The sequence below is a fragment of the Oxyura jamaicensis genome, chromosome 10 (genome assembly GCF_011077185.1).
Source record: "Oxyura jamaicensis isolate SHBP4307 breed ruddy duck chromosome 10, BPBGC_Ojam_1.0, whole genome shotgun sequence".
NCBI classification, from domain to species: Eukaryota; Metazoa; Chordata; class Aves; order Anseriformes; family Anatidae; genus Oxyura; species Oxyura jamaicensis.
The window spans coordinates 18795186-18822650 of record NC_048902.1 but is presented as its reverse complement, the minus strand read 5'-3'; the positions used below and the strand labels follow the sequence as shown (position 1 = coordinate 18822650).

The 27465-nt window shown below is 48.5% G+C and overlaps 1 protein-coding gene across 1 annotated transcript; it reads right to left on the bottom strand.

Moving 5' to 3' along the window:
* Positions 1 to 132: 132 nt before the first annotated feature.
* On the bottom strand, positions 133 to 14596 carry ANKDD1A (ankyrin repeat and death domain containing 1A). The gene is made up of 15 exons (XM_035336350.1): positions 14442 to 14596; positions 11380 to 11483; positions 10624 to 10722; positions 9959 to 10057; positions 9383 to 9487; positions 8613 to 8711; positions 8178 to 8276; positions 6935 to 7033; positions 6331 to 6429; positions 5987 to 6085; positions 4938 to 5036; positions 3713 to 3808; positions 2131 to 2332; positions 1482 to 1613; positions 133 to 1081 (listed from the first exon to the last, which is right to left on the bottom strand). Exons 1-15 carry the CDS (start codon positions 14473 to 14475, stop codon positions 1020 to 1022), a joined length of 1527 nt encoding a protein of 508 aa, XP_035192241.1. The 5' UTR covers positions 14476 to 14596; the 3' UTR covers positions 133 to 1019.
* Positions 14597 to 27465: the final 12869 nt, after the last annotated feature.

Genomic DNA, 27465 nt, shown 5'->3' with positions numbered 1-27465 from the left:
AAAAAAAAAAGCACTTTTAAAGGTACCTTCTGTTTAAATTTGCCTCTTGTATCGAACAGTTTTAGTTAGAAGGTTGCACTGGGTTAGCTTGGAGTAAGAATTAGTATTCTTAATAAAGACTAAGACACAATGTGCAAATTGAACCTTAGAATTTTGATTTATTGAAATACAGATACTATTTTTCCCTTGAAACACTAAAAATACAAAAAATTAAAAGACAAATTGGTGTTTATGAAAACTGTGTGTCCTTATCATAGGCTGTGTAAAATAACCAACGATGACTTCTTTGAGTTGAAACAGTAAAATCCACGCTGTGGACAAGAACATCAGCCTTCGGGTAGTCTTAACAAGTTCACTCTTCTGTCTCTCACTCTGAGATGAGTGGAGCTATCTATGTTCTAAGGTAAAGGAGATTTTCAAGTGGTAACATGGGGTTTAAATAAATTATCCACTTGATTTATAAATATTACAGTGATGTACATTAATCTTTTTCTCTTTAAAGATCACAGTCCTTAAGGATCAAGTAGTTGCCTTGACTTTTCTGAACAAACTCCCAAGTTAAGAGGAAAGTTAGAAACCTAAGATCCATGTGCTAGACAAAAAAAAAAGGCAAAAAAGGTATGTAAAGAACATTCCTGTAAACAAAAGCTTATAAAATTGTCAATTAAAAATTCATATACAAAAGTACACTGCAAACAAGTTCCAATAAAATCTTGTAGTATACACTGATTCTCAGTCACGTTATGGCAAGTGAGACTTGGCTCTTATTACAGTATCAGAACATAGAGAAGAGCCCATAAAATCTCACTTCTCCTTCAAGAGGCATTTTAGACTGCTACTGTTTGCTGATAGCCTTGTAGTTTCAGACCAAGAAGGAAGCAGCGATGACACCAGCTTTGTATGACAAGAAGCCCTTAGGTTACAGCTGCCTTCTGGTAAGTAACAGAGCAAGTGTTTATCTCGTAGCTCTTAGACAACCGATGACACATCAGTGAAGAAACCCCTACTACCCTTCTGTTTTACATGGCTGTGCACTTCCGTGGAGAAGCAGAGTCTGCATTTGCTTTTTTCCGAATGCTTTCTGTAAAAGAGGAGAGAAAATTCTCAGCTCTAAGGGGCGGGGTATATCTTACACATCTCGTTTTTTATATATCTTATATCTTGTTATATCTTAGAACACCATTCAGTGGTGCTGTAGGTTTGCTAAAGGATAATGCTTTGATCTGTCTACTGGTTATTCTTCCCTGAGTAAGCATCCTACTGCACAGAAGGCATAAAGCTGTGGAAGGATGTGTTAATTTATCAAAAAAAAAGGAAGAGAAATGATACATGGAGTAGTAGTAAGGGGGTAGGACAGGGCAGAGTACCTTGGAGCTCATCTGAATGGGTTTTACTCGATTTTTTTTCTGTATGTTGTAAAATAGCAACAGAACTCAGCTAATGCTTAGTGTATACTGTTCAAAGGAAGACAAAAGCATTACCAGCCAGATCTCTTCTTCCAATGCCCACAAGACCTTCATACAATCCCTTGATTGGATTTTCTCCTGCTGTGATCACACCATGAAGCCAGATAAGTAACATCCTGTGGCCGTGCTCTCTGTAGCTTTTAGTACCTGGCAAGATGAAGCCACAAATTAAATCCTGCACTTCACAGCCCGTAGTTCTAGAGATGATTTCTGCGTTGCTCAGTTTGGGTACCCCTATGCTTTGGGTTTTACTATGATGCTTTAAAGTATGTTTTGGCTTAATTCCTGGTTGTGGTCTGATTTTTAGATTAATATTAAACTTGATGGATGGGCAATGGATGAATTTGGGCTTGTCAGACAGCCTTTTATGTCAATACAGGATATCCACCTTCAGAGCATAGCTCCTTGCTCACACTGTGCAAACTACAGGATTCCCTGTGGTGACCGACAGATCACCAGCAGTGATCTACTTCCAAAACTCTGAACCTGCTAAAGTATGCGTTAAGTTCTAAATGGGATTATGCTGCTGCCTTGGTTCAGCTCCGTAAAGGAAAAAAATATAACAGCAGGATGGTTTTCTTCATGCTTTGCTAGTGCTGCAGGCTTATGTCATAGAAACACAGTTCAAGTGAAGTATGGAAAATACCTGGGTGATGTTTTATACCTGTCCATTGTTGCTCAATGGCTCTAATGTGTGCATCAGTGAATTTCCAGAAATGTGCCAGCTTCTTCCATTCACCAGGTTTGAGGTATTTAGTAGCTAATCTCCACATTACTGAGCGAATGTGCTGTGTTTCCACCCTGTGGTCTTGCTTAAAGGTCAAGTGCTTTGCCACCCAGGAATCAGAGTCACTGTTCAGGTTGTCCTGCAAAGCCAGAACAGGAGTTTGTGTGAGATACTGCAGAATTCTTATCACGGTCTTTTGTGTGAGGAGATGCAACTTGGAGTGCCCTGCTGCTTTTAGGCTGTAATTGAGTTTTCCTGCTGGCAGTGAGGAGATAAACTGCATCTTGTTCTCATGTTAATCTGCTGTAGGTCTGCCTTGTTTCCTTGGCTGATGATCTCAGCACAGCTGGGACAGCAATGCTCTATTGTGTTAGTGGTATTGATAATCAGCCCATCGGGCTTCCTGGACTGTGCCCTCCTGGTATTAATGAGGCCTCCTATGGACCTGTCATTCTGCTATCTCCCACATCCTCAGCTCTGCAGGTTGCTGTGAGTTCATTCTGGTGTGAAACACTTCTCCTATTGTCTTTTTCACTCTAATCATGTGTGTTAACAAATACCGTTAATAGCAGCTTTGCCTGAAAGCCCATTCGAATCACAATTTGCATTTCTACAGTGCCTTTTATCAGGGGCTTGTATGCGGAATCATTTAATTAAACTTCCTTGCTCCAACCGGAAGGCAGGCACACGCTCACCTCCTTGACATGCCAGACTGCAAACAGGCTAAATGACTTTGCCTAGGGCTGTCTGGGAAGCCTGTGCAAGGCCCTGATACGCAGCATTACTTCTGAAGCTGGGCCTGTGCCACCTTCCTTTCCTTCCCCTCTAGAGTATTGTCTTTCCTCGTATTGGAGGATGCACAAAATCCTATAAAGACAAGGAATGAGGTGTTTCTGCTTGCGTTGTGCCCTCTGCTCTGATCGTGTTGGACACAGGCTTGGGGGGCAGATGAGCAGCACCCTACGTGCTAGACACACTGCTGTGCCACACAGGGAAACACAGGAGGAACAGCCCCAGGTGGGGGGAAGTTTGAGAAGGAAGTTGGTTGTATGACTCCAACAAGAAATGATCGCTCAGCTCTAACAGATTAAGAGGCGAGCTGATCTCCCTGCCACTGTTGAAACTCCCAAGGTCACACTTGGTGACCTCAGGCCAAGCGTTTCCCTGCTCAGTGCTTCAGTTTCTCCTTCTGGGAAAACTAAATAATGATACCACACCCTCTTCTACAGGGCTTTTGGAACAACTGCCAAAGAATCTTTGAAAATCCCTGTTCCCTTCAGCACAGCCTGAGGCTTTTAACGACAGGGGGTTTTATTTTTTTATTTTTTTTTTAATAAGGAAAGTCTTTTGTAGATACAGCCTGTAGATACAGCCCCAGGGCTTTTGTTTTTCTAAAATGAAAGTTGAGGTCAGGCTGTCACAGGATGTCCTTTTGCAGTTGGTAATGTGGAATCTCAGTGGAGAGGACAAGCTACATCTACCCCGTAAAACACAGGCGATGGTGGTATATGCTGCTCACCTTTTCCCATTTGTAAAACCGATCGGCTTTGATAATCATGTCTGCCACGTTGATGTGATTGCCTCGGGCAGCAACATCCAAAGATGTTTTTCCTTGCTGCAGTTGAAAGGAGAAAGATGAGCTGGGAAAGACCTTGCACGTTCAGGAGCTTCAATCTCCATGCCCACCTGGCAGTCTTTAACAGCAGGCAGCACAGCCCATTGAGCAATGTACCTAGCTGCAATGAAGGACCTCTATCTTCCACCTGCAAACATCATCTCAGATGTGAGTTAGCTTCAAGCTACTGTGTGCAGGAGACGGAGAGTCATTTTCCAGGCTCTGCGGCATCTCCTCTGCTGCCATGGGGGGGCTGTCAGATCGGCAGCAGTGGCTGGGAACACATCCTGTAACCCCCAGGGGGACTGCAGCGTGCTTTCAGGTACCTAGGAACATGGGATCTTCAAAGGACCAGCTCAGCGCTGCAATCCAAGGCCTTTTATAGCCTTTTGCACAGCAGGTTTGCTGACACGTGAAGCTGAAGTGATTTATGCAGCCTCATTAACATTATAGGAACCACATACGCATGATTAGAAATGGTCTCCTAGGAGAAGCTGATGGGACCATGAAAATGTAACTACATTCCTTACAGGAACACAATTTTGGATGAATTGATGGCTATACATTAATATTTGAGTCTGCATGTGCTTTAACCCAGGTGCAAAGGGCAGACACTACATTAATCTCTGCCCAAGCCCACTTCAACGTTTTCCAGGCACATACGGTGCTTTCAGGCTGCACAAAACATGCGTGATTCCTCTGGAGTTCCTTTTTCTTATTTCAAGGACAGAGACCCTGGACACTGGTGCCAGATCTATACTATCCAGATGCTTTTTTACCTATTAAAACATGCACTGTGATCCCTGAGGTGTATTATTTATCATTACTCCATAATATCTTTGATATTATTGTACACAATAGCAAAAGCAGAAGTAGCAGGAACTGGAACAACTTTGGGAAAGAAGTTTGCTCATTGTGTGAACTGCTTTCTGTTTTCCTAACAACCAGTCACCTCCTTACTGGAAAACACATCAACATAACCTACTCTATACTGTTTCAAGACCTGGAAGTTCCCAGATTTTAATATTATCACTAGCATTTCTATAAATTAGGAAAAACAATGGTAAAGACCATCCCTATTTTCCCTCCATACCCCTGTGGAATCTGTTCCACCCACAGAGGCAATTACCTTGTCTGTCAGCTTCAGATTGACTCCTGCAATGAGAATCATCTCGGCAATGTCCTGCCTGCTGTGCTCTGCCGCGATGTGGAGCGAAGTCTGCTGCCTCTGCAGAAGGAGGGTGAAAGGACTACATTTCAGAGGGGACAAGTGTGAGGCTGGAAGGCTAGGACAGAACAATACCAGAAGGAAGCTTTGGAAGAACACAGTCAGTTCTGCACTCATTGCCCTCCCTCCCTCCCTTTTTCAGCTGAGGACCAAACACCAATGTTGAACTGGAGCTGGGTTCCTCGGGCTGAGCAGAACTGGTTTGGCCCTGTACTAGCACCAGCACTGAGAGGCCTCTCTGATAACACTTCAGTCTGAAGAAGAAAACTCTTAAGTGCCATAAAGATCCCTGGGGTCACTTATAGGAATATATTATTTCTTGTTATTTAAACATTTTCTGTAGGCAGATAGCTTGGCCAAGGGAAGAAAGGATCTGTACCAATTCTTTGTTCCGGGGACCCAGGGCCTGTTTAATTTGGATGCATTGTAATCTTTATGCACTTTGGGATTATTGAATGGAAAAAAACAAAATCAATATGTGGCAATTGGATGGTGGCATGAAGAGAGAACATCACCACAAAAAAAAAAAAAAGAATATTAACCCAAAACATTACAAACAAGCTATAAATTTGGTAACAAAGCCCCTCATTCACAGAATTATAATCTGGCAAGACAACCAGCTACCTCCAGGGCTTGCTTCCCGTTCTCAGTCCCCCAAACATTTTGCAGAATATCTTTTGGCCTGATTCCAGCAGGGAGAAAAGAGTCTGCCTATGCCATGTCTCTGTGCACAGGTCCCAGGGACATGGCACAGCCCACGTGTTGAGGGCTATCAAGCGATGACCTCACTGCAATGCTCAGAATCATTTCACAGGCTTCATGTTTCCTCAGTTGTGCTCCCAGCTTTTCCCCGTTTTAAAGCACTCTTTAATCCTGTCCCCAAGGTGATCAAATCCTCCACAAAACGGATTCGCGTTTCAAAGACAAAAGAGCAGGAGCTGCAGGCTTACATTATCTGGAATGTCAAGGTCACACTCTGCATCGATGAAGAGTTTCACCATTGCTGGGAAGTTCTGCAGTACCGCGATGTGGGTCGCTGATGCGTTTTGCTGTGGAAAGAAGACCCCGTGCTTAGGAAGAGCTCACCTCATGGCATCAAAAAGACGGTGCTGTGCCTACGATGTCCACAGTAAGACAGCTGCAAGCCTGGACTCAGGGGGAACTAGGGATATTTCCCCATAAGCACAGACCCCACAGCAGCACTGGTCCTTGCAGAGTTGCTCTGTGCTCTTGTAAAGCTCCACAAACCGACTTTGCCTCTTAGGAAGTGATGAGAGCAAGGAGTGGGACTTACATGGTTAACAGCATCTATGTGGACTCCCGCATCCAAGAGGATCCTGGCGATCTCCACGTAGCCGTGCAGTGCTGCATAATGAAGGCAGTTCATTTTCTTCTGAGAGGCATATCAGAAGAGACAGGTGTTAGGGCTTCTTCTCAGAAGCTGCAGTTGTTAGAGACTATCCAGAGATATCCCTGCTTCCCCCCTGCACCAGCCCCGTGCCCCAGAACTGGCAAATTTATAGATTGTCTCCACAGCTCCCTGATCCCAGTACAGCTTCACCCACTTCTTCATACAAAGCTGTGTGGGTTTTCTTCTGCGCTCCCTGCTCTATTTCTGCCAGCTACAATTTTCCTAAGCTAGGAAATTTAGAATTTCCCGAATCTAAGACATTTCTACAAGTGCCCTGTCATGGTGACAGCAGGAATGGAAGGGAATCTACAGAGTGGGGCTAGCCTCTGGGACCATGAGGCTCTTGCTGGAGATTTAAGTGATTAAAAGCTTGAAGCAAGCCCTGCACAAGCTGCTGGCTGCACTCACACGGCTGCACAGGCACCGCAGGTGCTGTGGCCACACTAGAAAAACCATCTGGAAAAGGAGTCACCTCCACAAAGCTCACCTGGGTTTGGGCATTGACATCGGCACCTACTTCCAAGAGCAGCTTCACGCAGTCACTGTGCCCACCCTCAGCAGCCAGGTGCAAAGCGGTAAGTCCTTCCTGGAACAAGGCAGGATGAGAGAGGCAAAAAAGGAGACACAGCTCTTCTGTAGGCAAGGCCAAGGTATAGGAGAAGAACCAGCAAGCCTCTACCCCATCTTCTGAATCCACAACATGTTAAAATACCAACACTGAGGGCCAAGGATATCCAACTGACAGTTGGATAGGAAAACAACAGACACAATTATCTGTCACCGACGTGTCAGAGTACTTCTCTGTCCGTATGCCACTGCAAACAGCTGGCTCACTGGCCACAAGACAGACATCATGTTCAACACCTTTTCTTCCCTTCAGCCCATTAGCAAATGAAAAATGATTTCACATGGGCACTGAAGACAAACCATTTTCCCAGAGTATCTCAGAGACAGACAAACACAGAACTGGAAACCCCTAGCTCTCAACCACTGCTTCTCCCTTCTGAGGGAGCTCATTTCTTTACAAGAAAACAGAAACCAGCAGAATTCCAAGTGAATTAATCTGGTTTTATGGTTGCTCTTGGGCAGCTATTCTGGGGGTGACAAATACTACCAGTTACCAGAGTACGTAGTTTCCTTTTTCTTCCAGATCTTAGTGACAATCAATCATACTTTGCAAGGACTGTACCCAAATAAGACTAAAAAAAATTGCTGATAAAACTTAATTGGGAGTGTGCTGTGGAATAAATACTAGCTTTACTAAGCCAATATTTGCTATCTAAGTCATTAACTGTGTTCTAGCCACAGGATTTTTTGAAGCAGATCTATCAAAGAGAGATCTCAAACAGAAGGACCATATGTTCAGTGGCTAAGTCAACACTATAAAGCACACTGAAGTTTAGTTTAAAACACATTCAATAACCATTTAGGCACTTGAATGTACAAGGGTCAGGGAGAAAAACAGATAATAGAGTGATAAGGTAGCTCTGCAGGTACAGTAGGAAGAAAACGAGACACTTTAGAATTGGATATTGGTCCAAGAAGGATGTTGCTTTTCACTGATACTCTGCAAGTGTAGCCTCCATTCACAAACATACATTTTAGATCAAATCAGCTTCCTCCTAAACCTCAATACCGATCATTTAGCCTGATGACTATGGCAGGAGAGTATTTCTAGAGAGAGAAAGAGCAATACTGATGTGATTTTCAATTCGTTTAAATGTACTTACTGAATTCTTTTCATCAAGGTCCACCCCGATATCTACAATCTTCTGCAGCACTGAGAGATGTCCATTTTTAGCAGCTAAATGCAATGCTGTATTCTCTTCCTGAAAGCAAACATCACTTCATACATATATATACACCTCATACATAGATCCGTATCACTGGACTGTGTTCATACAACACAGTTCTGCACAGAGTGCACCCAGGGTGACTGAAGAGGAGCTTGTAACCAGGAGTAATAGCCTGAAACAGTCCTGTAATAGGAGGCAAGGGAGGCAAGAAACTCAGGTAGATGGGGAAGGAAAGCCCTGACATACCACAACCAGGTACAACCCCTGACAACCTGCTTGCACTGGCCTCATTTGGTATCCCATGCCTGACTCTCACATCCTCTGATCCTTGGACTTTATATTCCCTTGTGAGTTGTTTTATGCTCATACCTCATCTTTAGCATTGTGAGAACAACCCTGGTGAATCAGGAACTCCACCACTTCCAGCTGCCCGTACTCTGCAGCCAGGTGAAACGCTGTCTTGTCCATCTTTGAAAAGAAACAGAAAGAAATACAGTCCAAGCAAGTCTCAGAAAGCACAAGATCACTTCATCTGCTGTGAGCAATACAGTATTGCCTTGGGCAATAACCCTGTTGTTCAGCATGGTTAGTGTCCACAGAGGGGAAAAGTGCTACACTTCAAAAATAGTTACCTTTTACTCTGCAGTTAACTTTCATTCTGGTTTACTTTAGGCAAACCTAACAAAATAAGCTGAACAGACTACCCACTGGTGCTAACAACTCCAAGCACTCCAACAAAACACAGGAAAGGAGATCTTTTCACTGTTAATTTCACATAAAAAGAGGATGATTAAAAGTTTACTAATAGCAACCAGGGATAAAAAAATATAATTAGTATCTGAGACTCCAATTACCAAGTGAGTCGGAACCACTTCTGCGGAAAGGCAGATCTTGTGTTGCTTCATTTAGCCCCCGAGCATCAGAATGGGGATCATTCTAGGAACCACGAGGGCCAGGGAGCAGACATGAGTGTGTGCCAGCTCCTGTGTGTTCCTACGTTGTCTTCAGGAGCAGATCAGCCAATGCTGGAACGTGCTGGGAGAGGGTTACCCTTGGTTATAAGAAAGGGCAACATTCCTGCTCAGCTCGGCAAAGCAAGACCAGATCTAGTGAAATAAACAAGTGAAGAGCCTTCCCACCTTGTCTGTCTTATCCACAGGCACGTCCTCCAGGTCCTCCATGATGAACTGCATCACCCGGATGTGTCCCCTCTGAGCCGCACAGTGCAGGAGGCTCCTGCCGTTCTGGAGAGGAGATAAAGGTCAGTTTGTTTAGCAAGTCAAAGGCTGCAGGACAGTCTATCTTCTGGTTAGCAAAGATCCATGTGATGTCTCCCTGCACCTCCAGGGCTAAACTAGTTTGTGCTGCAGACAGTAAATTATGACTCTGAAGTATTAATGCTTCTTTTCTCTTAAAATGCATGGACTGCTGATTTCCTAAACCCATTTACTAGTTCTCTAACACCTTCCATGTCAGCATTGCAGAAGTGTGAGCTGAAAAAGCCTTGTACATCCCTGCAACCACAATTATTACAACTGTTTTAGGAATAAGTCTAGGCTTGGAGGTGAAGATGACCTCACGCAAGGTCACCCTACCTGGCAGAAGTGCAGATGGCAGCCCCCACAGCAGATGCTGTCACACACGATTACTTTAGCTAATAGGTAAACCTCTCTCTGTCACTTCATGATGAAACCCAGGTACAGTGACTCTCTTACCTTATTGACACAGTTAATCTTTGCCCCAGCATTGACGAGGATATGCAGGACGCGGAGGTGGCCGAACCAGGCAGACAGGAGAAGGGCATTCATTCCAAACTGGGCAGAAGAGAAGAGAAATACTGAAAACTAAACAGCAGACCACCACCATCCTCGCCCTGGAGGGAAGCTGCTCATGAAGCTTCCCAAATATCTTTATTTCTCTCTTTTTTTTAGCTCCCAGTTTCTCCAATTACTATTATTCCTGCCACCAATGGTCTCAGCAGCAGAGACCTGCCTCTTAAATGCCACTTCCTAGTCAATGGTTTCAGGCAAGAGAGAACTTGAAGGCTGTCGTAGTCTTCCTACAAGCCTCACCAACATAACCAGAAGCCAAGCACCCCTGTGCTATACATAAAGCCTCACATTCTCCCAGAATACTCCCTGATCACTGTGCATGCAAGGAAAAGGCCAAAAGACAATGCAGAGAGGCACCCTAAAACCAGGCTCGCTCCAAAAAGTCACTGCACCTTCTTTGCAGGGAGGCCACTGCTTCCCAAGTACTGCAATGCCTTCTGCCACCCACTCAGGACTAAGGTGCAACCCGTAACCCAGCACCCAGTCCTCAGCACTCCCCCAGCACAGAACACATTTGCAGAACAGGCAAGGGAGATCTGCCTTCATACACTGTCTTCGTCATCCACCGGCACGTCGTGGTCCAGGAGCAGTCGCACAGCGTCCACGTTCCCTGCTCCCGCGGCCCAGTGCAGGGCAGTTCGGTCTGTCTGGAAGAGAAGGAAGGAGAGAGGCGAGGCTGATGTATGCAGAATGCATGTGTATCCACCACCCCTCCTGAAGACCCAATTCTGCCATCCAGGGAGCCCAAATTTTCCACGCTACACTGGGTTTTCTTTGGCCATAGCCCCCTTCTTTCTCTGCTACCAGGTAGTGACCTCTGCTACTCACCTCCTACTCAGAAACTGCAGTTAGGGACTACAGTGACAGCACAGGAGTGTGAAATATCATTGCCCACGGATGGATGGATTGGTGCAAAGTGGTATTTCCAGGAACCTACTGATCAATTCTAGGAGACCTGCACCAGGAACTAATCAGTCCCACAGCCTCGACATACAGAGACAGTCAAATCAAAGGCAGTCGCTGCAGCCACGTGTATCTGGCACACTGGTTCCAGAGGGAACCATAAATTATTATCCTTCCTCAGTGCTCGCAACTTCCCAGTCTGGCCCAGCTGCCAAAGCTCTGAGTTTCAGAGAGTTGTGAAACTGCCCAGTTGCCACAGGTCCTATTTGGCACTGGGAAGTGTGTTTTAAAGCTTTGGCCAACTGAGCAGCTAATGAGGAGGGTAGTGTTTCAGAGCTGCAGTTCTGAAACACACCCTCAGCACTTCCTGCAGCTCGGAGGCGGGAAATCCTAGGACTCACGTTGTTTTTGGCTTTGATGTCGACCCCTCTCTTGATGAGCTCCTCCATCCTGGCCGTGTCATTACGCTTTGCTGCATCGTGGAACTCCTTCTCTGAATGAAGCACTGCAGCAGAGACAGAAGAGCACTGAAACAGAGCAGGCACGGAACACGGAGCAGCATGCCCCAACAAACCTCCCCTTCAGCTCACCAGCCCTAGTGGCTTCAAGGAAGTCTGCAGAAATATTCTTCCAGCAAGAAGCTCAGCCCTATTAATGCTAGCATGCTTGCTGGATGCTAGCATGCATGCTTCTCCCACTGTCTCCCCTTCCCTGAGCACCCCTGTGCCACATCAGTGCTCTCCCCGTTCTACCAGGTTCTCTTCTAATTCAGCATCTCTTTTTTGCATGGACTTGTTCCAGCCCCCAAACCTTTTGATCCACTAGATCTGTCATCTGCCAAGGCCCAGAGCTAGCATGAGGACTCAAGCAGAAGGCACAGACCCTTCCTTCCATCCCTCCATTTACACCCTGCTGCTCTACAAAGATGCCCTTACACGTGGTCCTGCTGCCTTGCGAGCCAAATCAGCCAAGCAGCACACAACCTCTAGTCTGGCTGTGATTAGTGTTGCATAGACTAATAGACTGTGGCAGTTCTTGCACATAACTCACACAAATGGCAGTATTTGTCCTGCACAGCTAGGCACAATTTAAGGGTGTTTACTCTCCATGCTGGGCTTTGCCTCAGCAATCTTCTCCTTGATCGAACAAACCTTCCTGCCAAGAGATGAGAGCAACGTGATTCTGGGCCTGCTGCGGCCTGACAGGGAGGTTCTCAGGGTTTTTGGCAAGGCTGCTATCAGTCTTTGTCGGACTCCGTCTCTGCCCTAATGCTTTTGGGGAATTCTTTAGAGAAGGGATTGAGTAGGACCCTCAGCCTGTCACATCCTGCTGGAGAGCTGGCACAGATACTCTGCTCCCTTCTATTCTCCAGATCTCAGTCTGCAGCTTGAGTATAGTGGGGAATCAATGCAACCTTCAGTTGTTTTCTCCCCGCTGAAGAATACATGCTTGCGTCAACCAAATCTGTTCAGGTTTTAAGCCAAACATAAGTCTATACATGACTCTTCCATCACACTCTTTTGCTGCTGTCACACACACCTCATCCTCACTTTCAAACCCTGTCTTTATAAGCACTTCTTGATTCATTGCAGGATTGTCAATGTCTGTGAGCACAATTGTCCTCTGTCCTTTGCTCTGTAACAAAAAAGGTGTCCCTGTCTGTGAAAAGATCCTCATAGGTGAACAGCTACAAGTACTGCACCGAATACCAAATCCAAATTCACGCTGCAAACGCAGAGCATCAGCAAATTCGTTCTGCTTACGCTCAGGCAAAACAAGCCTCAAGCAGCTCTGCTCTCCACAGGTTCCCACGGCCCGATGATTGCAGGAGCAACCAGGCTGCCTGCCCTAACCAAAAGTCAACCCCCAGAAGACTCAGCAGAAGCAAAGAGCTGGCTGAGGCAGGGATGGTTTTGCTCAGATAGTTCATCTGTATGGATGAAGTCTGAGGATGCTGAAAGGCAAATGATGCCAGGCAGGTTCTCAGCTGTGTAAATCCATGTAATTCCACTTGCTTCAGTGCTGATCTAGATACGGATAAGCCTCTGCCTTAGCATTATCTGATGCATAATCCACTTGTGAACATCTTCTGTTAATTCTACGTGGCTGCAAACCTACAGGTACAACACTTCATTAATACTGAGAAAATGTTATCAACTAGAGACTAACCACAAGCCATAAAAAGCCATCAAAACATGTTATTGTCCCTGTCCCATCACATTCAGGGGATAAACAAGAGACTTTCTGTCTAAATAGCACTACCCCATATCTCTCTGGAGGGCACAGAAAAAAGGCATCCATCCTTTGGACTCCTAGGGTGGCAGAGGTGTAACATCATGTCCCAACTTCATTTGAGAGAAAGCCTGGGAAAATGTGGAGTTTACGGAAATAATTAATACCAGTGTCTACACACTACTTCCATGTGCTTATCTCCATTCTGTAAAGTAAACTCTAGGTCTCGGTTAAGCAAATATCACATCTCTCCAGGTGGCAGAAACGTGTTCCTGTATTTTATGAGCACACAAAACCCCAGCAGACCTGCCAAGAGAAGCCGAACCGTCACCTGACTTATTCTTTCATCTACCTGCCACGATGCAGTAACAAACCTTTCATCGCTAAGGGTGTAGAAGCTGAAATTTGTTTGTTTTCAGTGACATATGGGAAACACCTTGACGGTCTGAGCTTCCTCCTTAGTGCCCACACTGTGGAAATCAGCCCTGTAAATGTAGGTGCGCTCCTCAACGTGGCACGCACCCACCGATAAGAAACATTTTGGTACGTATTAAGCAGTTTCTCTTACTCTTTTGAGCTTGGATTTTGGGGTGTTTCATATCCTATGGTAAAGAACATGGATTCATTTATCCCAAACAACACTGAAAACAATTTAAATGATTTCTACTCGGTGCAATGCACCAGTTCACAGGCAGTTCATTATGTAAGAGATTTTAAAAGGCAGCAAAGGGGAAGAAACGAAGGCACAGAAACGTGCTAAAACTGCCTGCTGGGCTCCATGAGAGGCTGCAGGACACAAAGACACCCCAGGACAGCCGGTGACCAGAGGCCGAGAGGCCGAACTGGGAGCACTGGCATTATCTGCAGCACCTGAGGGGCGCTTGGGGGGGCAAAAGCAATCTCCATTCCTACACACCCACCTAGCTTATTTCTGAAGGGAGCTGCACGTTTTATTAATCTTTACAGCCTTCCCGGGAGGTGGGGGGGGATGATCTCAGAGGGGAATTCGAGCTGGACTTAAATTGTTCCTAAAATCATCCCGGGGGGGGGGGGGGGGGGGGGCCCGGGGGGGGCCCCCCCCGGGCCCCCCCGCGCGCCCCCCCCCCCCCCCCCCCCCACCTCAGCCGCTCCCCGGAGGGCGGCAGCGGGCCCGGGGAGGCCGGTGTCACCGCCGCCTTCGATCCCCCCTTCACGGCGCTCCCGTCTCCGCCCCGCCGGGGCCCCCACTCACGGGTGTCGGCCTCGGAGACCAGCTCATCCCCCATGCCGCTGCCCCCCGGCTCCCGCGGCTCCCTCGCCGCCCTCCGCCGCCGCCGCCTCCCGGGCGGGCCGAGCGCCGGGGCTCCGCCGCCTGACGGGCGGGCCGAGCGCCGCGGCCACGCCGCCGCAGAGCGCCTGTTTTAAGTGGTGTTTAAAGGAAAATAAAACGGAATAAAGCTTCTTTTCCACGCGCGCCGTGGGTTGGGGGTTGCACCGAAAAGCAGAGCGGCCAGCCGGCCGATAACCATTCGCTTCGTCGTGACTGGAAGAGGAAGGGGGCCTTGGGTCAGCAGGCAGCATTTCTTAAATCCTTGCTTTTTATTTATTTACATTTATTTATTTATATTTTAAATGGGAAGTTTTGGGGTGACTTCAAGGGGCAAATCCTGCTACCGACACTTCAGTCAGGGTGCTGCACGATCGTTCCTCCGGCCGGCGCCGCCCGTTACCTCAGGGTGGTTCAGTTCAGCGCCTTCACTTTGAAGCTGTGGGTGGTTAAATTCTGTTTCCGAGCCGATTTGGGGGGTGAGGGGTTTCTCTTCTGTGGGAAATATGGGGTGGGTTGCTTACTTTTTCCTGAAAGCAAGGTTCAGGGTTTGGCACCACACGGCCAAGGCAATGCAGCAGGTGCAGAAGGGGGTAAAAGTGCTCTTCACCCAGGATTTTAGTTAATGTTCTCCTGTTTCAGCATCTGTTCTGTTTCTGCCTCTGATTTTGTTTTCAATTTTGATAATTCTAGGAGGAAGCAAGCAGGCACTGGTTGAGCTGAGGCTGGGACGGGATCAGATCTGTCTTGGGAAGGTTTGAGGTAAGTGGAAAAAAAACGGGCCCAAAGCAGCCGATTTGTGGGTACCAAGAAACCACAAAGCTGGGTGCTTGGTCCTGTCAGTGATATCCCACCACCACGCAAAATGCTGGAGAGATGCTGCTGCCTTTTCACAAGCACCAGGCAGTGACTGTTCTGGCAGCACATCTCACCTGAAGCTATGTGGGAGCTGCTCTTTCTGCCGCAGCTGTTTCAATTTAGCCAGTATAAGGTCCCTGAAGTGGGCCTGACCCTCACAGCTTTCTTGCCACATCTAATTTTGGGGTAAATGTGGCACACGAGTCTTCTCTGGGATGTGTCTGAACAGCTGGTGGCTGTTCCTCAGGAGCGAGATACTCGCTGTTTGAGGTCTTTATCAGTGGTGAGATAGAGCTGCTGCTGAAGCAAGGTCCTAGTTGCCAGTTTACATAAAGCAAGTATTTCTAAGCAAGACTGCACTGCAGGAACTGCCTCTGGTGGCAGCCTCTGACCCATCTTGGAAACCCGCTGGCAGCCTCAAAGGATTCAGAGCTTGCCCAGTTCAGTGTGCTTTACCCAGACCTTGTCAAATGTCTTATGTCTTCTGCCCTGCAAAAGGTGTCCCAGATTCCTTCCTTACCTTCCTCTCAACCCCATTTCCAACAACTTAGCATTGAAAAACTTAAAATCACCTAGCTGAGGGCTGCACGTTGGAGCTTTCACCCTGTCATCTGTTGGCAATGTCTGCTAAATCCTGCCTGCTGGCCCTGCTCAGAGGTATAAGGAGAGCGGGTGGATGCTGTGAAGTACTCTGACCCTGTGTTTTTGTTTACTTAAATGACATCTTTACATTTTCTAGGCTTTCTTGTGTTTGCTTGCAGTCTGTCTTGTTTTTAATGTGGGGTGACACCTTTAGTGACTTGTTGGCTTGATTGAGGAAATGGTGGTGCTTGTTGGCCTCCAAATCCGTAGGAAGGTGGTGTGGCGAGATAGGAATAACTTGTCCTGAGAACCCAGAACGGGCAGGACTGGGAAGCATGAACTTAAATCATGGTAGGCAGGACTTTGGCTTCTCCCGTGTATAGCTTTCCAGTGGCCAAGACAGCAAAGGGGAGTAGAGTGCATGAAGGGAGGTTTCTCTGCAGCTGGTCAGAGGGGCCCATCTCAGAACAGAAAAAGTGACCTTGCAAGGACCCTTCTAGCCCTGCTACTCTGTTTTCTCTGCTTAGTCCCTGCAACACCAGGTTTGCATTCCCTCCCTGTACCACGCCAACCGGTCAGTCTGTCAGACTTCACCCTTGTCCTGGGCTCCTCTCCCCTCCTCGGAAGGAATCCCCCGAGGAGTCATCTCCCTGCGCTCGGCAGCCCTGCTGGACCGCCGGTTTGGGGTGAGAGCACGCGATCACAGCGACCACACGAGGGTGCCAGTGCCGTTTACCTGCCGCGATTTGCTGCGAGCCATGAACTCCGGGCTGTAGCTGGGGCTGCTCCCTGGTTCAGGCCAGTCTTGGGGGTCACCAGTGTCCTGGGAACCCTTCTGCTGCAAGAGAGAAAGCGTGGAGAGATGCACTGAGGCAGGCCCAAAGCCAAATCAGGGTCCAGGGGGATGCAGAGATGTAGAGACCTCTGCTCATAGAGCAAAATCCTTCTGCGGGCGCAGCTACACCTTGTGCAGGGACACCAGGACTAACTTCAGTGCTGGGCTGAGCCATCGGTTTCCATCTCATCGGAGGCATGCTGCTGGAGGCTGTGCAGCCAAGCGCTGCACCGATGCTGCTGTTTTGCTGCAAGGACCATTGGCAGAGGTTGCAGCTGTGAAATGGAGAGCACTGCCTCTCGCCCCGGTGGACCCTGAGCTCCTGAACAATCACAGATTGTGCGTGGGGGTCTGTGATTAGCTGCTGGTCTTAGAGCTTTGGATTTGTGTTTTGTTTTCCTTTTGTTCAAATTGAATTTAAATATATTGAAAAAATGCTCTCTGGTAGGAAAAGCAAACAGAAGGGCTGTCTGGATACAGGGGAAGCCCTTCTGGTGGAGCATCCTCCCCTAGGAGAAGGAAAAGCTGGGTTTGATCCTTGCCTCTGCCTGAGGGGAGATGGAAACCCTGGTCTCTACAGGACCCCAGAGAGTGCTGTAAACAGCAGGCTGCGAGCACGTCTGCTGCAGAGAGTTTTTCTTGCCCTTTCCTGTTATTTTAAATAATTAATGATTTGATGGAGCAGGGAGTGTAGAAGGCAGGTGTCCTGTCTCCCTCGAGAGGAGGCTGTGCACCCGGCTAGACCGACGCTTGCTCTCTCTTGATGAATATTTAAGTGTTTTAGACAAATTGGAGTGGCGCCAGCAGGAATAACTGCGAAGGGCTGAGCCTTCCCCACTGGGTACCCTAGTGCCTGAGGGCTGGGGAAACAGCTCTGAAAAGGGCAGGCAATAATCCCTGCCTGTATATACGTGTCGTGCCTGGCCCAGTAACATGCCAGCCTTGGGTGGCACCTCTGGCTTATGCCGTAAGAGATCTGTGGATGGAAAGCTGTCCAGATTTAACCTGCCACCGTTAGCATCATTGTCTGCACCTCTTCCAGACCTTGAATCAGCTGGGATTGATCACCTACGGCTTTTCTGCTGCTTAATGCTGATCTCAGAAGAGCAGTAGCACAGATGTACTGGAAGTTTGCATCTGTGGGCTTGGGTGTTAGCAGCGGGCAGAAAAAAAAGCAGTGTAGGCAGTTCCTTCCATCCTAACTAAATAGGTTTGTGTTCAGGTGTGGAAGGGATGAAGGCTTTCTGCTGACACTAAGTACAGAATGTTGCAAGGATTTATTAACGATGCTAAACACTTGCCTAGCTATCTATTTATTAGCTAACAGACCTCAAAGAGCACTTGGATTTTCCCACTAACGTTGTACCATAACAGATGACCGGGGCAGGTGATAATTTGAGCTCTTTTTGCAATGTATTCCTGGCACTGACCCTGCCTTCAGAAAGGTGTTAATCTTTGACTTTATTTCACGTGAAGAATAATTTTATCTAAGCTGGCTTCGTGCTCTTTCTTGCTTAGAAGTGAAGCTCTCTGACATAGCAGTTTGTGCTCAATTTTTATGTGTTAGTTTAGGATAATCAACATTTTCAGTCCCCAGCTTTCAAAAACCACGAGTCAGGCCGTTTAAATCCGTGCCATTTTAAAACGCGCCTCTGTTTGCCCTCTGGTTCAGTTGTATACACAGTGATTTTAAAGTCAGTCAGATTTGCAGCTAACCATGTAACACAGCCCACAAGCCAGCATGTGTTTATGCAGAAACAGTTGCTTACCAAAAGGTTTAGCAGATCGGACTTGAATTTATTTCCTTTGGAAGCAAAACTGGAAGGTGACTCCTCCTGCCTGCAGCTGATTGCAGTCCAGGAAGCCAAGCCTCTGCTTCCCCGGAGCTGCCCACAGTGGGGGAGCCCGGCTCAGGGAGCAGCCTCCAGCCCTGGGGGGTTGTCTTTTCTGCCATATGCTGCCACGGTCAGGAAATTAAATGCTGCATGGGAGAGGGGGCGACCACATTCCTCGTCCTGTGTTAATGGGCTGTCGTTACACGACTGGGGGGCAAACAGCACAAGGTGCTGGGGTAGCCACCGAGGGCTCTGCGTGGAAGCACCCAAATCAGTTCCTTTGGGCCCCGTGGTGCGTGGCTGCCGGTGATGCCATGGGGCATTGTATGTTTGTGCTACTTTACATCCCTGCTGGGGGTGTGAGAGAAACTGAATGTACTGACTGTGTCCTGGTTTGCAAACTGCACCTTCAGATACGTCCCATCAGCATGGAATACGCGTTAGGGCTCTGTCTACGTGTCTCCATGTGTGGCTCCATCTGATTTGTTGTTTGTCTGGGCCAAGCTTTTAGTTGTCCTGTAGGCTAGGTTATTTTTGGTGCTTTCTTTGATAACTCTGGTGCAGGGACATGCTGCAAAGCCAAAAATCCTCTGGGAACATCCCAGCAATGCACACAAACAAACACCAGCCCTCTAGCTTCCAACAGTCAGACATAAAAAGCTTTCAGAAACACCAGAAACCTAACGGGACTCCACAGAGCCTCTCTGGAAGCCCGAGAAGGGATCCATCACTTTCCTCAAAGGCTGTATTCAGCTCCTTGCAGGCCTTCCAAGAAGGAGCAGCTTGTTAGAGGGACCTGTGGAGCTTGAAGCCTTTGCCAGTAATAATTCAGGCTCAATTCTGAAATCAAATATTTAGTTAAACAGAGACTGTCTGAGGACTGGATTAAACACAGACGGCCCCTGAGTGAGCTTAGCACTTCATTTTTTTTGTCAGTGTCCATTTCACAAGCCTATAATTCCATTTTTCCTGTCTTCCCGGACTCTGCTTATCCTGCGTAGCCTTTCAGATGATGTAGAAGGAAGTATTTCAGCAGAGCTGTTGCTCCTAGCTCAGGAAGCTGTATCACAAAGCAGTCTCTGTCTCCAGGCTCAGGAAGAATCCAGTATTACGGGATCGGGATGAAATCATATGCTAGAGAAATGCAAGGGGTTGTATTTGTTTGGTTTTAAGGAGCAGGTGAGCAAGTCTTGCCTGGCAAGACGCCGTGTGGGCTTGACACAGGTGGTTCAATCCATGCTAACAGCGCCTGGGAGTTGCAGTTGGTGATATGAACTTCCCTGTCCTGCCAGTGCCATTTTCCAAAGCTCTTAGGCCTTTAAATCCCTTGAAAAGATAAATGGGCTTAAGCTTCTATGGAGCTCTGAAAGTGCAGCTTACACTCAATTAACGCTGTCGCCAGGGTTGTTCCTGGTGATCGCGTCACTCCTGTTATCTCTGCCCTTCACTGACACCACTTCACCGCATCTTCTAACTCAGTTCCTTCTCCTTGCGCTTGTGGAGAGCTGAGCTCACGTCCATCCTGCGGGCATGCAACAAAATCTGCTCGGTGGATACGTACACCTGAATGGTGTCTTAGGAGAAGTGCTACAGGGAGGGGGGATGCATTCCTTCTGTGATGCTTTGCAGTGAGGGGGTCTGTAAAAGCTCATTGTGTTCAAATTCCCTCAGGTCTCAGGGTCTGAGATTTGAACAGCAGCCAGGAGATTTCTGGTGGGACAACCTCCACCTCGCAGCGATTTTCAGGTCCCGGTGGTGATCCCGGCTGTGCTTTGAACTGTTCCCCTTGCTAGCTGAGGACAGCCTGGTCTTTCAAGGCCGGGAATATTAGACTGATACTCTCTCAAAACATCTACAATGCAAGCGCAGCAGGGAAGGGTCAAAAGGGCAGAAATATTCTTCCCTGACAGTGAGAGCAGATGCTGTGCTGCAGCCGGCGGCCTGTCCCTACCAGGTTTGCATGCGACGGTTTAACTGAGCGAGTGTTGGTTCTGGGAGCTGGGGGTGGCTGCATCCCCTAAACCGAACCCTGATGGACACCGCTTCCTAATCCCCTCACCGATGTGCCCGCAGGCAGTGTTTTTATTCTCACTTTCTGCATGTGTAAAAGAGGGTGGGTCCTCTGCTTCCTGGCCCTCTGAGGGCTGGCTGGCTCCTGAAGGCAATCTTGTCCCTGCTTTTATCAGGAAGAGCTCAGCTGAAATGCAGGATTTTGTAACCAATAAACCTCACGTGCTGAAACCTCCTGCCAGAGGCACCAGCCCTGAGCTTCTCCAATGTCATCCCGTAAGGCTCGATGCAAAATTTTTAAGCAACACAAAAAAATCTTATGTGCATTTAATGAAATCAAAGTGGAGGCAAAGGGTCGACAGAGCTGTGATGCCATCGGTGCCTTCGACTCCATGGGAAGGCACGGAGTGCAGCAGGAGCCGGGAGCACGCTGTCAGGAGGCAGCAGCGCAGCTTTGGAAGTGTTTCTTTTCAGTCTCTCAGCAATTTTCTTCCCGAGCCCACAACATCTGTCTCTGTCCCCAGCCACACGCAAGTGCACCGAAAGTTTGTTCCAGGCCTAATGAGTAATTTCATGGTCTTGGAGTCGGAGGCGAGGGGAGGGGGCTGGGACGGCAGCTGGAGTCGCGTGCTTTGCGAGGAGCTCTGCAGATGTCAAATCGCCGACTGATGCCTTTTATTTTATCGCAGCCCACCAGGCTTCCCTTTCAAGTCCTCTGCTGGAGTTTCTGGTGATCAGTGCAGAAAGAGCTCCGACACGGGCTGCTGCCTTCCAGGGGCTTCCGGGCACGGGCAGCGTGGAAAATAATGTCATCAGCGGAGAGGAGGTGGGGGAGCTCAGCTGGGCGTCAGCTCCGCTCTGCTCACGGAGAGAGCACGCTCGAGTGCCGAGCACTCCGCCTGCCCTGCTCCTGTTTGCAGCGCGTTGGGCTGGCAGAAGGAGGGATGGGAGAACAAACAACCCCGGGCAGATGTGAGATCACATTGCTCGAGCGGCTGGAAGGTGCGCGTGGTATGTGAGCACATACAGAACGAGCTGGCTCCATTTGTAGCCCGTCTCAGCAGGCCTTTGAGAAGCACAAAGCCCAGCTTTCTCTCTGAGAAGGGACAGAGTTATCTGCAGAGAGCGATAATCTGCGCGCAGCACAGGAAGCAGAAGCAGATGTTGTCGTATGGTTAGCGTATGTTTCCACCACAGGGTCTTCCTTTGGGACAGGCCTGCAGATCTCGCGCCCTGGAGCAGGATTCACCCCACAGACTCCCCGCGCTGTGTTTATGTAGCACATAAGGACACGCACGGCTCTTCCTCCACCTGCCCAGGTTCTCCTCGTCTGGAGAGGAAGTTTACATTTGCTCGCTGTGACTCAGAAAGAGAGCCTGATTCATTTTCATGGTATTACTCACAGAAAGGGAAAGCCGAATGGCAACCAGTCCATGCCTGCAGACACCTGCACCTCTCCAGCTTTCTGCTGTTTATCTCTGGATGAGTTTCTGTTTATCGGCACTAGCACACTTTCCCCGTTGAAGCTTCGCTTTGCAGAGAAGGGACTGATCAGAAAGCAAAGGTTTTTACCCCTACGGCTAAGAGGAAGAGTGCTGGTTCTCCATGGCCGCTTGCAGAGTTCCTGAAATGGGACTGGTTCAAGCTGACACTTCACAGGGGAGCTGTCACCAGAAGGAGCAAGCACCAGACCGATCCAGGAACGGCTGCAGAGTTACTGCAGCTCCTCAGCTGACTGCAGTGCCTGCAGGGAGCTGCTGCCGCTCTGCCTCTTACAGGTGCTCAGCTCTAGCAGGGCCCACTTCCAGCGACAGTGGCTGTTGAGGACCAGCTATTTGGGAAATTCATCTCACCAGCAACCTGGGCTTCTGCCCCATGCCTTGGCTCCCTGCTGTGATACGAGGACGGCAGCTGCTTGGCGTCCTGTAGGCTGCTAGTCCTCAGAGGAAGGGGTGGTGTTTTATTTTCTGCTCCCTGCTCCCTTCTTTCGTGGCGTGATGGGTGGGTTATTTTGTGCTAGAGAGACTGCATGAGCATTAGCCAGATTTTAAAATCTCACATTTTTAAAATCTCACCCAAGATGTACGCAGGGAGGCTTTGGTTGTGAGGTGGGAACCTGTGACTGGCCCTACAGCTGGGCCAAAACCCATCTTCCCCGTATCATCCCTTCCAAAACCCACAGTGCAGCCCTTCACAGAGCAGAACTCCAGGTGGGTGGGCTGTGAGGAAGGCAAGGAAGGCTCTCAGGCCTGGAGCAGCAGTTGTGTTAGAGGTAAGGCGGTTTCCTCCGGCTGTGGGAAGCTGAGGTTCAAGTCACCGCTCTGAGCAAGGCAGAAGAAGGTTTTGGCCCCAAACCTGGCTCTCCTTTATCAGCAGCCTGCTGCTGGGGGAGAGGCCACGCTAGGGTTCTGCTTTCTCACCGTGTGCCTTGACCCCCCGGAAGAGCTTTGTTCAGAAGTGCTCCACGGGCTCTCAAATTAAAAGCTGGGGTTTCGGTTATTTTCTGGTGGAAAAAAATATTTAATTGGAAAAATTCCTGCGTGGCTTTGGTATGCATTCAGCTGGCATCCTGCCCGCCCCTCTGAAAATCTTTCCGATTTTGAGCGCGAGCACTTTGTGTGAGGCTGGTTTCTTTGCTTGCAACCCTAGCTGAGGTATCCCTTTTCCCTGAGCGGACGGCAGGAGCTGGCTTCTTGCTACGTGGCACCGGAGTGACCTTCTGGGGCTGCCCTTCACGGGAGAGGACGGCTGAGACAGACCAGAGATCCTGTAGCATTTGGAGCAGTAGCCGCTGCCCTGCTGCTCCTAGCAGTCTGCTGTAATAATTGCCACCGCCCCCAGCTCTGGCAGACGTGTTTGCAAAAAGCTCTGCGGGCAGTGGAAGCAAGCTGGTTTCATCATGACAATGTCGTTATCCTTTTAAGGGAAAATTCCCTCCGGGAGCCAGCCCTCAATTACCTCCTGCTCCAGCGCCTTCTTGCTGGAGATGTCTCATAACCCGGCTGAGTTACAGCCACAGCACTCTGCAGTCGAGCACCTAACTGCTCCGGAAAAAAATATATATAATTAAACTCTGCTGGCTTCTGTTGTTTGCTAGAGATTGCTGAATCTGGAAACTGCAGAGAAAACCCAAAGGGCTGGATCCCCTCATCGGTGCAGAAAGGATCCGTGGACATCTCCAGACCTGGAGGCTGTTCCTGCAGCGTTAACGGGGCAGAAGCAGCATTCTTCCCTAACCAAGTTTGTGCAAGGTTTGGGAGCCCCGGGCAGTACGAGTTGAGCAGACACCCGAGTGTCTACTAAACGCCAGGAAACCGGGCTAGGCAGTGGCTGCATTTCAATTTGCTGTTATTCACTGTGCTGGATGGGAGGGGTCCTCCAGGGGTCCTGATCTGGAGGCCAAAAAAATTCCTCCTGTTCTGCCGCCGTGCCCCGAAGCCCGCAGGGCCGGTGGCTGCCCGCGGCGGGGCTGCCGCGGAGGTTGCCCTCAGCCTCTGAGCGGGAACGTGCGGCGCTCTGGAGAACAGCCCGTGCTCTCTCTGTTCTATAGGGATGGTGGCTTTGGCTGCGAGCCTCCCCATTTACATCTCGTGTTCAGCACTGAAAATGGTTTAATTCCAAACGAGCTGTTTACCAGAAGAACACGACGCTCTCGAATGCAAACGTGTCACGGGGATGAGAGCAGACTCCTAAAGAAGTTTTAGGGACTGCTGCTTCTGACATCTGTAAATTCACTGCATTTGTCCTAAAAAATGGCACTTTCTCTCCGGGCAATAGCAGACCCGTTAAAACCAACCCCATACCCATGCAGCTACTGCTGCCTTGAGCCAAAACAAATGGACCGCAGCCCACGGTGTGACTGCACCATCTGAGAGTGAAACGCTGGTCCTCGGAGGGAAGGGTCACAGAGGGGACAGGATTGATCCCAGTGCCCTGTTTGGAGGACCGAAAATGCAGAGGAATCCTACTCTGTCTGCCTCGATCCAGGCTGAAAGAGCTTCGCCATCTTCTGAGCTTTACCAAGGGTTTAAATTCTCTTCCCCCATTTGGATCAAGGCAGAAAAATAAAACTTGTTGAAAACTTTTGTAAGTAGACAGGAAGTAATTTCATGAGCTCCATCAAAACGTGTAATATCTGCTTCAGCCTTTTAAAAACACCTCGAGACAATTATCTAAAAAGTAGCTGAGGTGTTGAAATTGTGTTTTCATGCTGCAGAGCAAAACTGCCCACTTTGGAATCGTCAACTTTGCAAAACTTTTTTGTCCATTTTTTTAAGCTGGGACGCTTTGCTAAACACCTCATCCTCTGTTAACAGCTTTGGGTTGCTGCTTTAACCTGAAAATGTTTTGCCAGAAAATTTCTTGCCGGCGATCGCAGTGAGGCCCTGATTGCACAGTTGGAGGTAGGTGGTTTTGAACCCGCGTGGACAGAAAGGCAGAAGTGTGGCGAGGCTGGGAGCGCTGTCATTCAAACACGTGACTATTGTTTGCGCTGGCAGCCCTGCAGAAGTTCATTAGCTCTTGGCAGTTGAAAACAAGCGGAATTCATTTGCCTGGCTCAGGAAATCCAGCCCGTGCTGTTGAAAAATCAGCATTGGTCCAGAGAAAGCTGATGGGAGGCCTGGTGGCTTGGACGGGAAGGCTGATCACACGTGTGGGACCGGCGCTGGAGGACGTCGGTTTGGATCAGGACCTGCTGCGATCTCCCTTGTGACATGTGGCCGTGTTCCTTCCCTGAGCTCCGTTTCCACCACTGTTCCTTGCAAATACACGCGGTCCGTCAGGCACTGGGCAGCGCTGCGCTGTCATGGTGATGTGGGCTAAACAAACGCAGAGCATTTTGCCAGCATTTCAAAACTGAAATTCTTGTTGCGAATGAAATAGGAGAGGAACTCGGAGGCTTGTTTGCTCGGTTCTTCACCCCGAGACTCTGAGTCACGCTGGCTTGAATGTCCGCTGGACTTCTGGAGATCTTCTGGTATTTTGTCAACTGCAGTGACAGATAGCTCAGTGAGCAGTGACAATTCACGTATAGAACTGATTAGCATTAAGAAGCATTTATTTTTGTGCAAGGTGGGTTTCATTGGAAAGCAAAAATATTTTTCCTCCAAAACTATTTGAGTTTTTGGTGGGTGTGAGGGGAAAATACGAATATCGCTTAAAGTTTTACTGAGCATCTGAAAACCATTTAGAGACCGAGAGGGAATTAAGTAAGGGGTAAGGGGAAGCCAGTAACAAACTCATTTTTTTCCTAATTTCTGAGTAGCTCGGAGGGGAAGGAGGGTCTGGAATGTTGATGATGCATTTTTGGTTTGTTGTTTTTAAGAGGACTTTGGCTGGTAACATTGTTCAGGTCATCTATTTGCTGCAGAATGTCAGTACCACACTAATTAACGATAAAAGTATCCACCACAGGAAAATTTTGGAGTCCAGCACTTCAATGCTATGGGTCTTTCCCTTCGTTCTGGAGAGTGAGGAGCTCCACTGTCTCTCCTGGACGCACAACGAGGCTGAATTCATTCATGCCCACAAAACACTGTAAGGTCTTCACACTGGAAGATGCTGCACAAGAATTGCCAATACTGTTCAGTCAAAAAAAAAAAAAAAAAAAAAAAAAATTGAGCTAGTTTTGGCTTTGTTTCCCAGCATTTCAATTCCATTCATTTTATTTTGAGCAAATCATTTCAAAATTCATTTCCTGACTTTGAAAAATGCCTGTGTTGCAGAGCACAAACTTAGCCCCATGGGGTTGAGTAGACTGTCCCATGGATCCAATGGGGACGAGGAGTAAGGAGGTTTTCTTGGCAGAGACACATCCAAAACGTATGGAGAGCTTCTAGCAGAGTGCTGAGCTTTCCAGGAAGGAGCTGCTCTGGCAGAGAAGGGGGCACGAGATGGGAAAGGGGAGAGAAGAGAGCTGAAGCCTGGAGAAGGAGAGGACAGGAGAGGAAAGCTGGGGAGAGCAAGGCGGCGTGAGCTGGGACTTGCATTGTCATCCTGCTGCTCCACGCGTTCCACACGATCCCCAGGGAGAGGGCAAACGAGGTTAAGGCACTGAACGGCCCGTGGGGTTTATTAGCCACTACGCCTGCTTGCTGAGGCTTCTGCCAGTGTCCTGCAGAAACCATATGGCTGGACAGGACCGCAGGCAGTGGCTCCACACGGAAGAAGGAAGATAGCCCCACCCTCACTGCATATCTGCTCTTAAGAAATCTTCCTGACGGAGGTCCTCCTGCAGATCCCATTCCAGAATATCTCCACCCTGTGCCTGGGAGACCTTTCTAAATTCTTCAATCTTTGCTGCAAATTAAGCCCCTTTATTTTTTCCTTTACGCGGTGGATGTGATACGCTGCAGACAACCATCCCTCCCGTAACAGCTTCTTACAAATGGGCTTTGTAATATTCCACTGAAGTTTTCTTTTTATCTACAGCTCTGAGCACCAGTGCTTATAATAAATATGCACGAAGGAAGGATTGCTTCAGCGTCCTCAGACACAGTTTTACCAACTCTGAACTGGGCAGCCCGGTAGGTCAGGGAGAGGGGACCACCGCTGAGCAGCAGCAGGTGCGAGGGTCAGCCCCCCTTGCTCTCTGAGGGGACATTTGTCAGGCTGATTTGTCGCTGATACTGCGAAGAGACGAGGAGTGGGTGGAAAACACATGGCTTAAAGTTCCTCACGCTGCCCCAGGCAGCAGGATCGCTGCTGAGAAAGAAATCGTTAATGCTTTGTAACATCACATCGGCTGTTTTCGCAGGAATATTGTGGGTTGCAGAGCCATGAGGTAAGGCACTAGAAGAACACAGTGACTAAGTTTCCTGGAACAAAT

Excerpts from the sequence above, each read along its gene's own strand:
- ANKDD1A (XM_035336350.1), bottom strand. The coding sequence starts at position 14,475 with ATGGGGGATGAGCTGGTCTCCGAGGCCGACACCC. Across the intron at positions 2,333-3,712 it reads GGTTTTACAAATGGGAAAAG|GACAACCTGAACAGTGACTC; the intron begins GTGAGCAGCATA and ends CTGGCTTTGCAG. Across the intron at positions 1,082-1,481 it reads TGGAAGAAGAGATCTGGCTG|AAAGCATTCGGAAAAAAGCA; the intron begins GTAATGCTTTTG and ends CCTCTTTTACAG.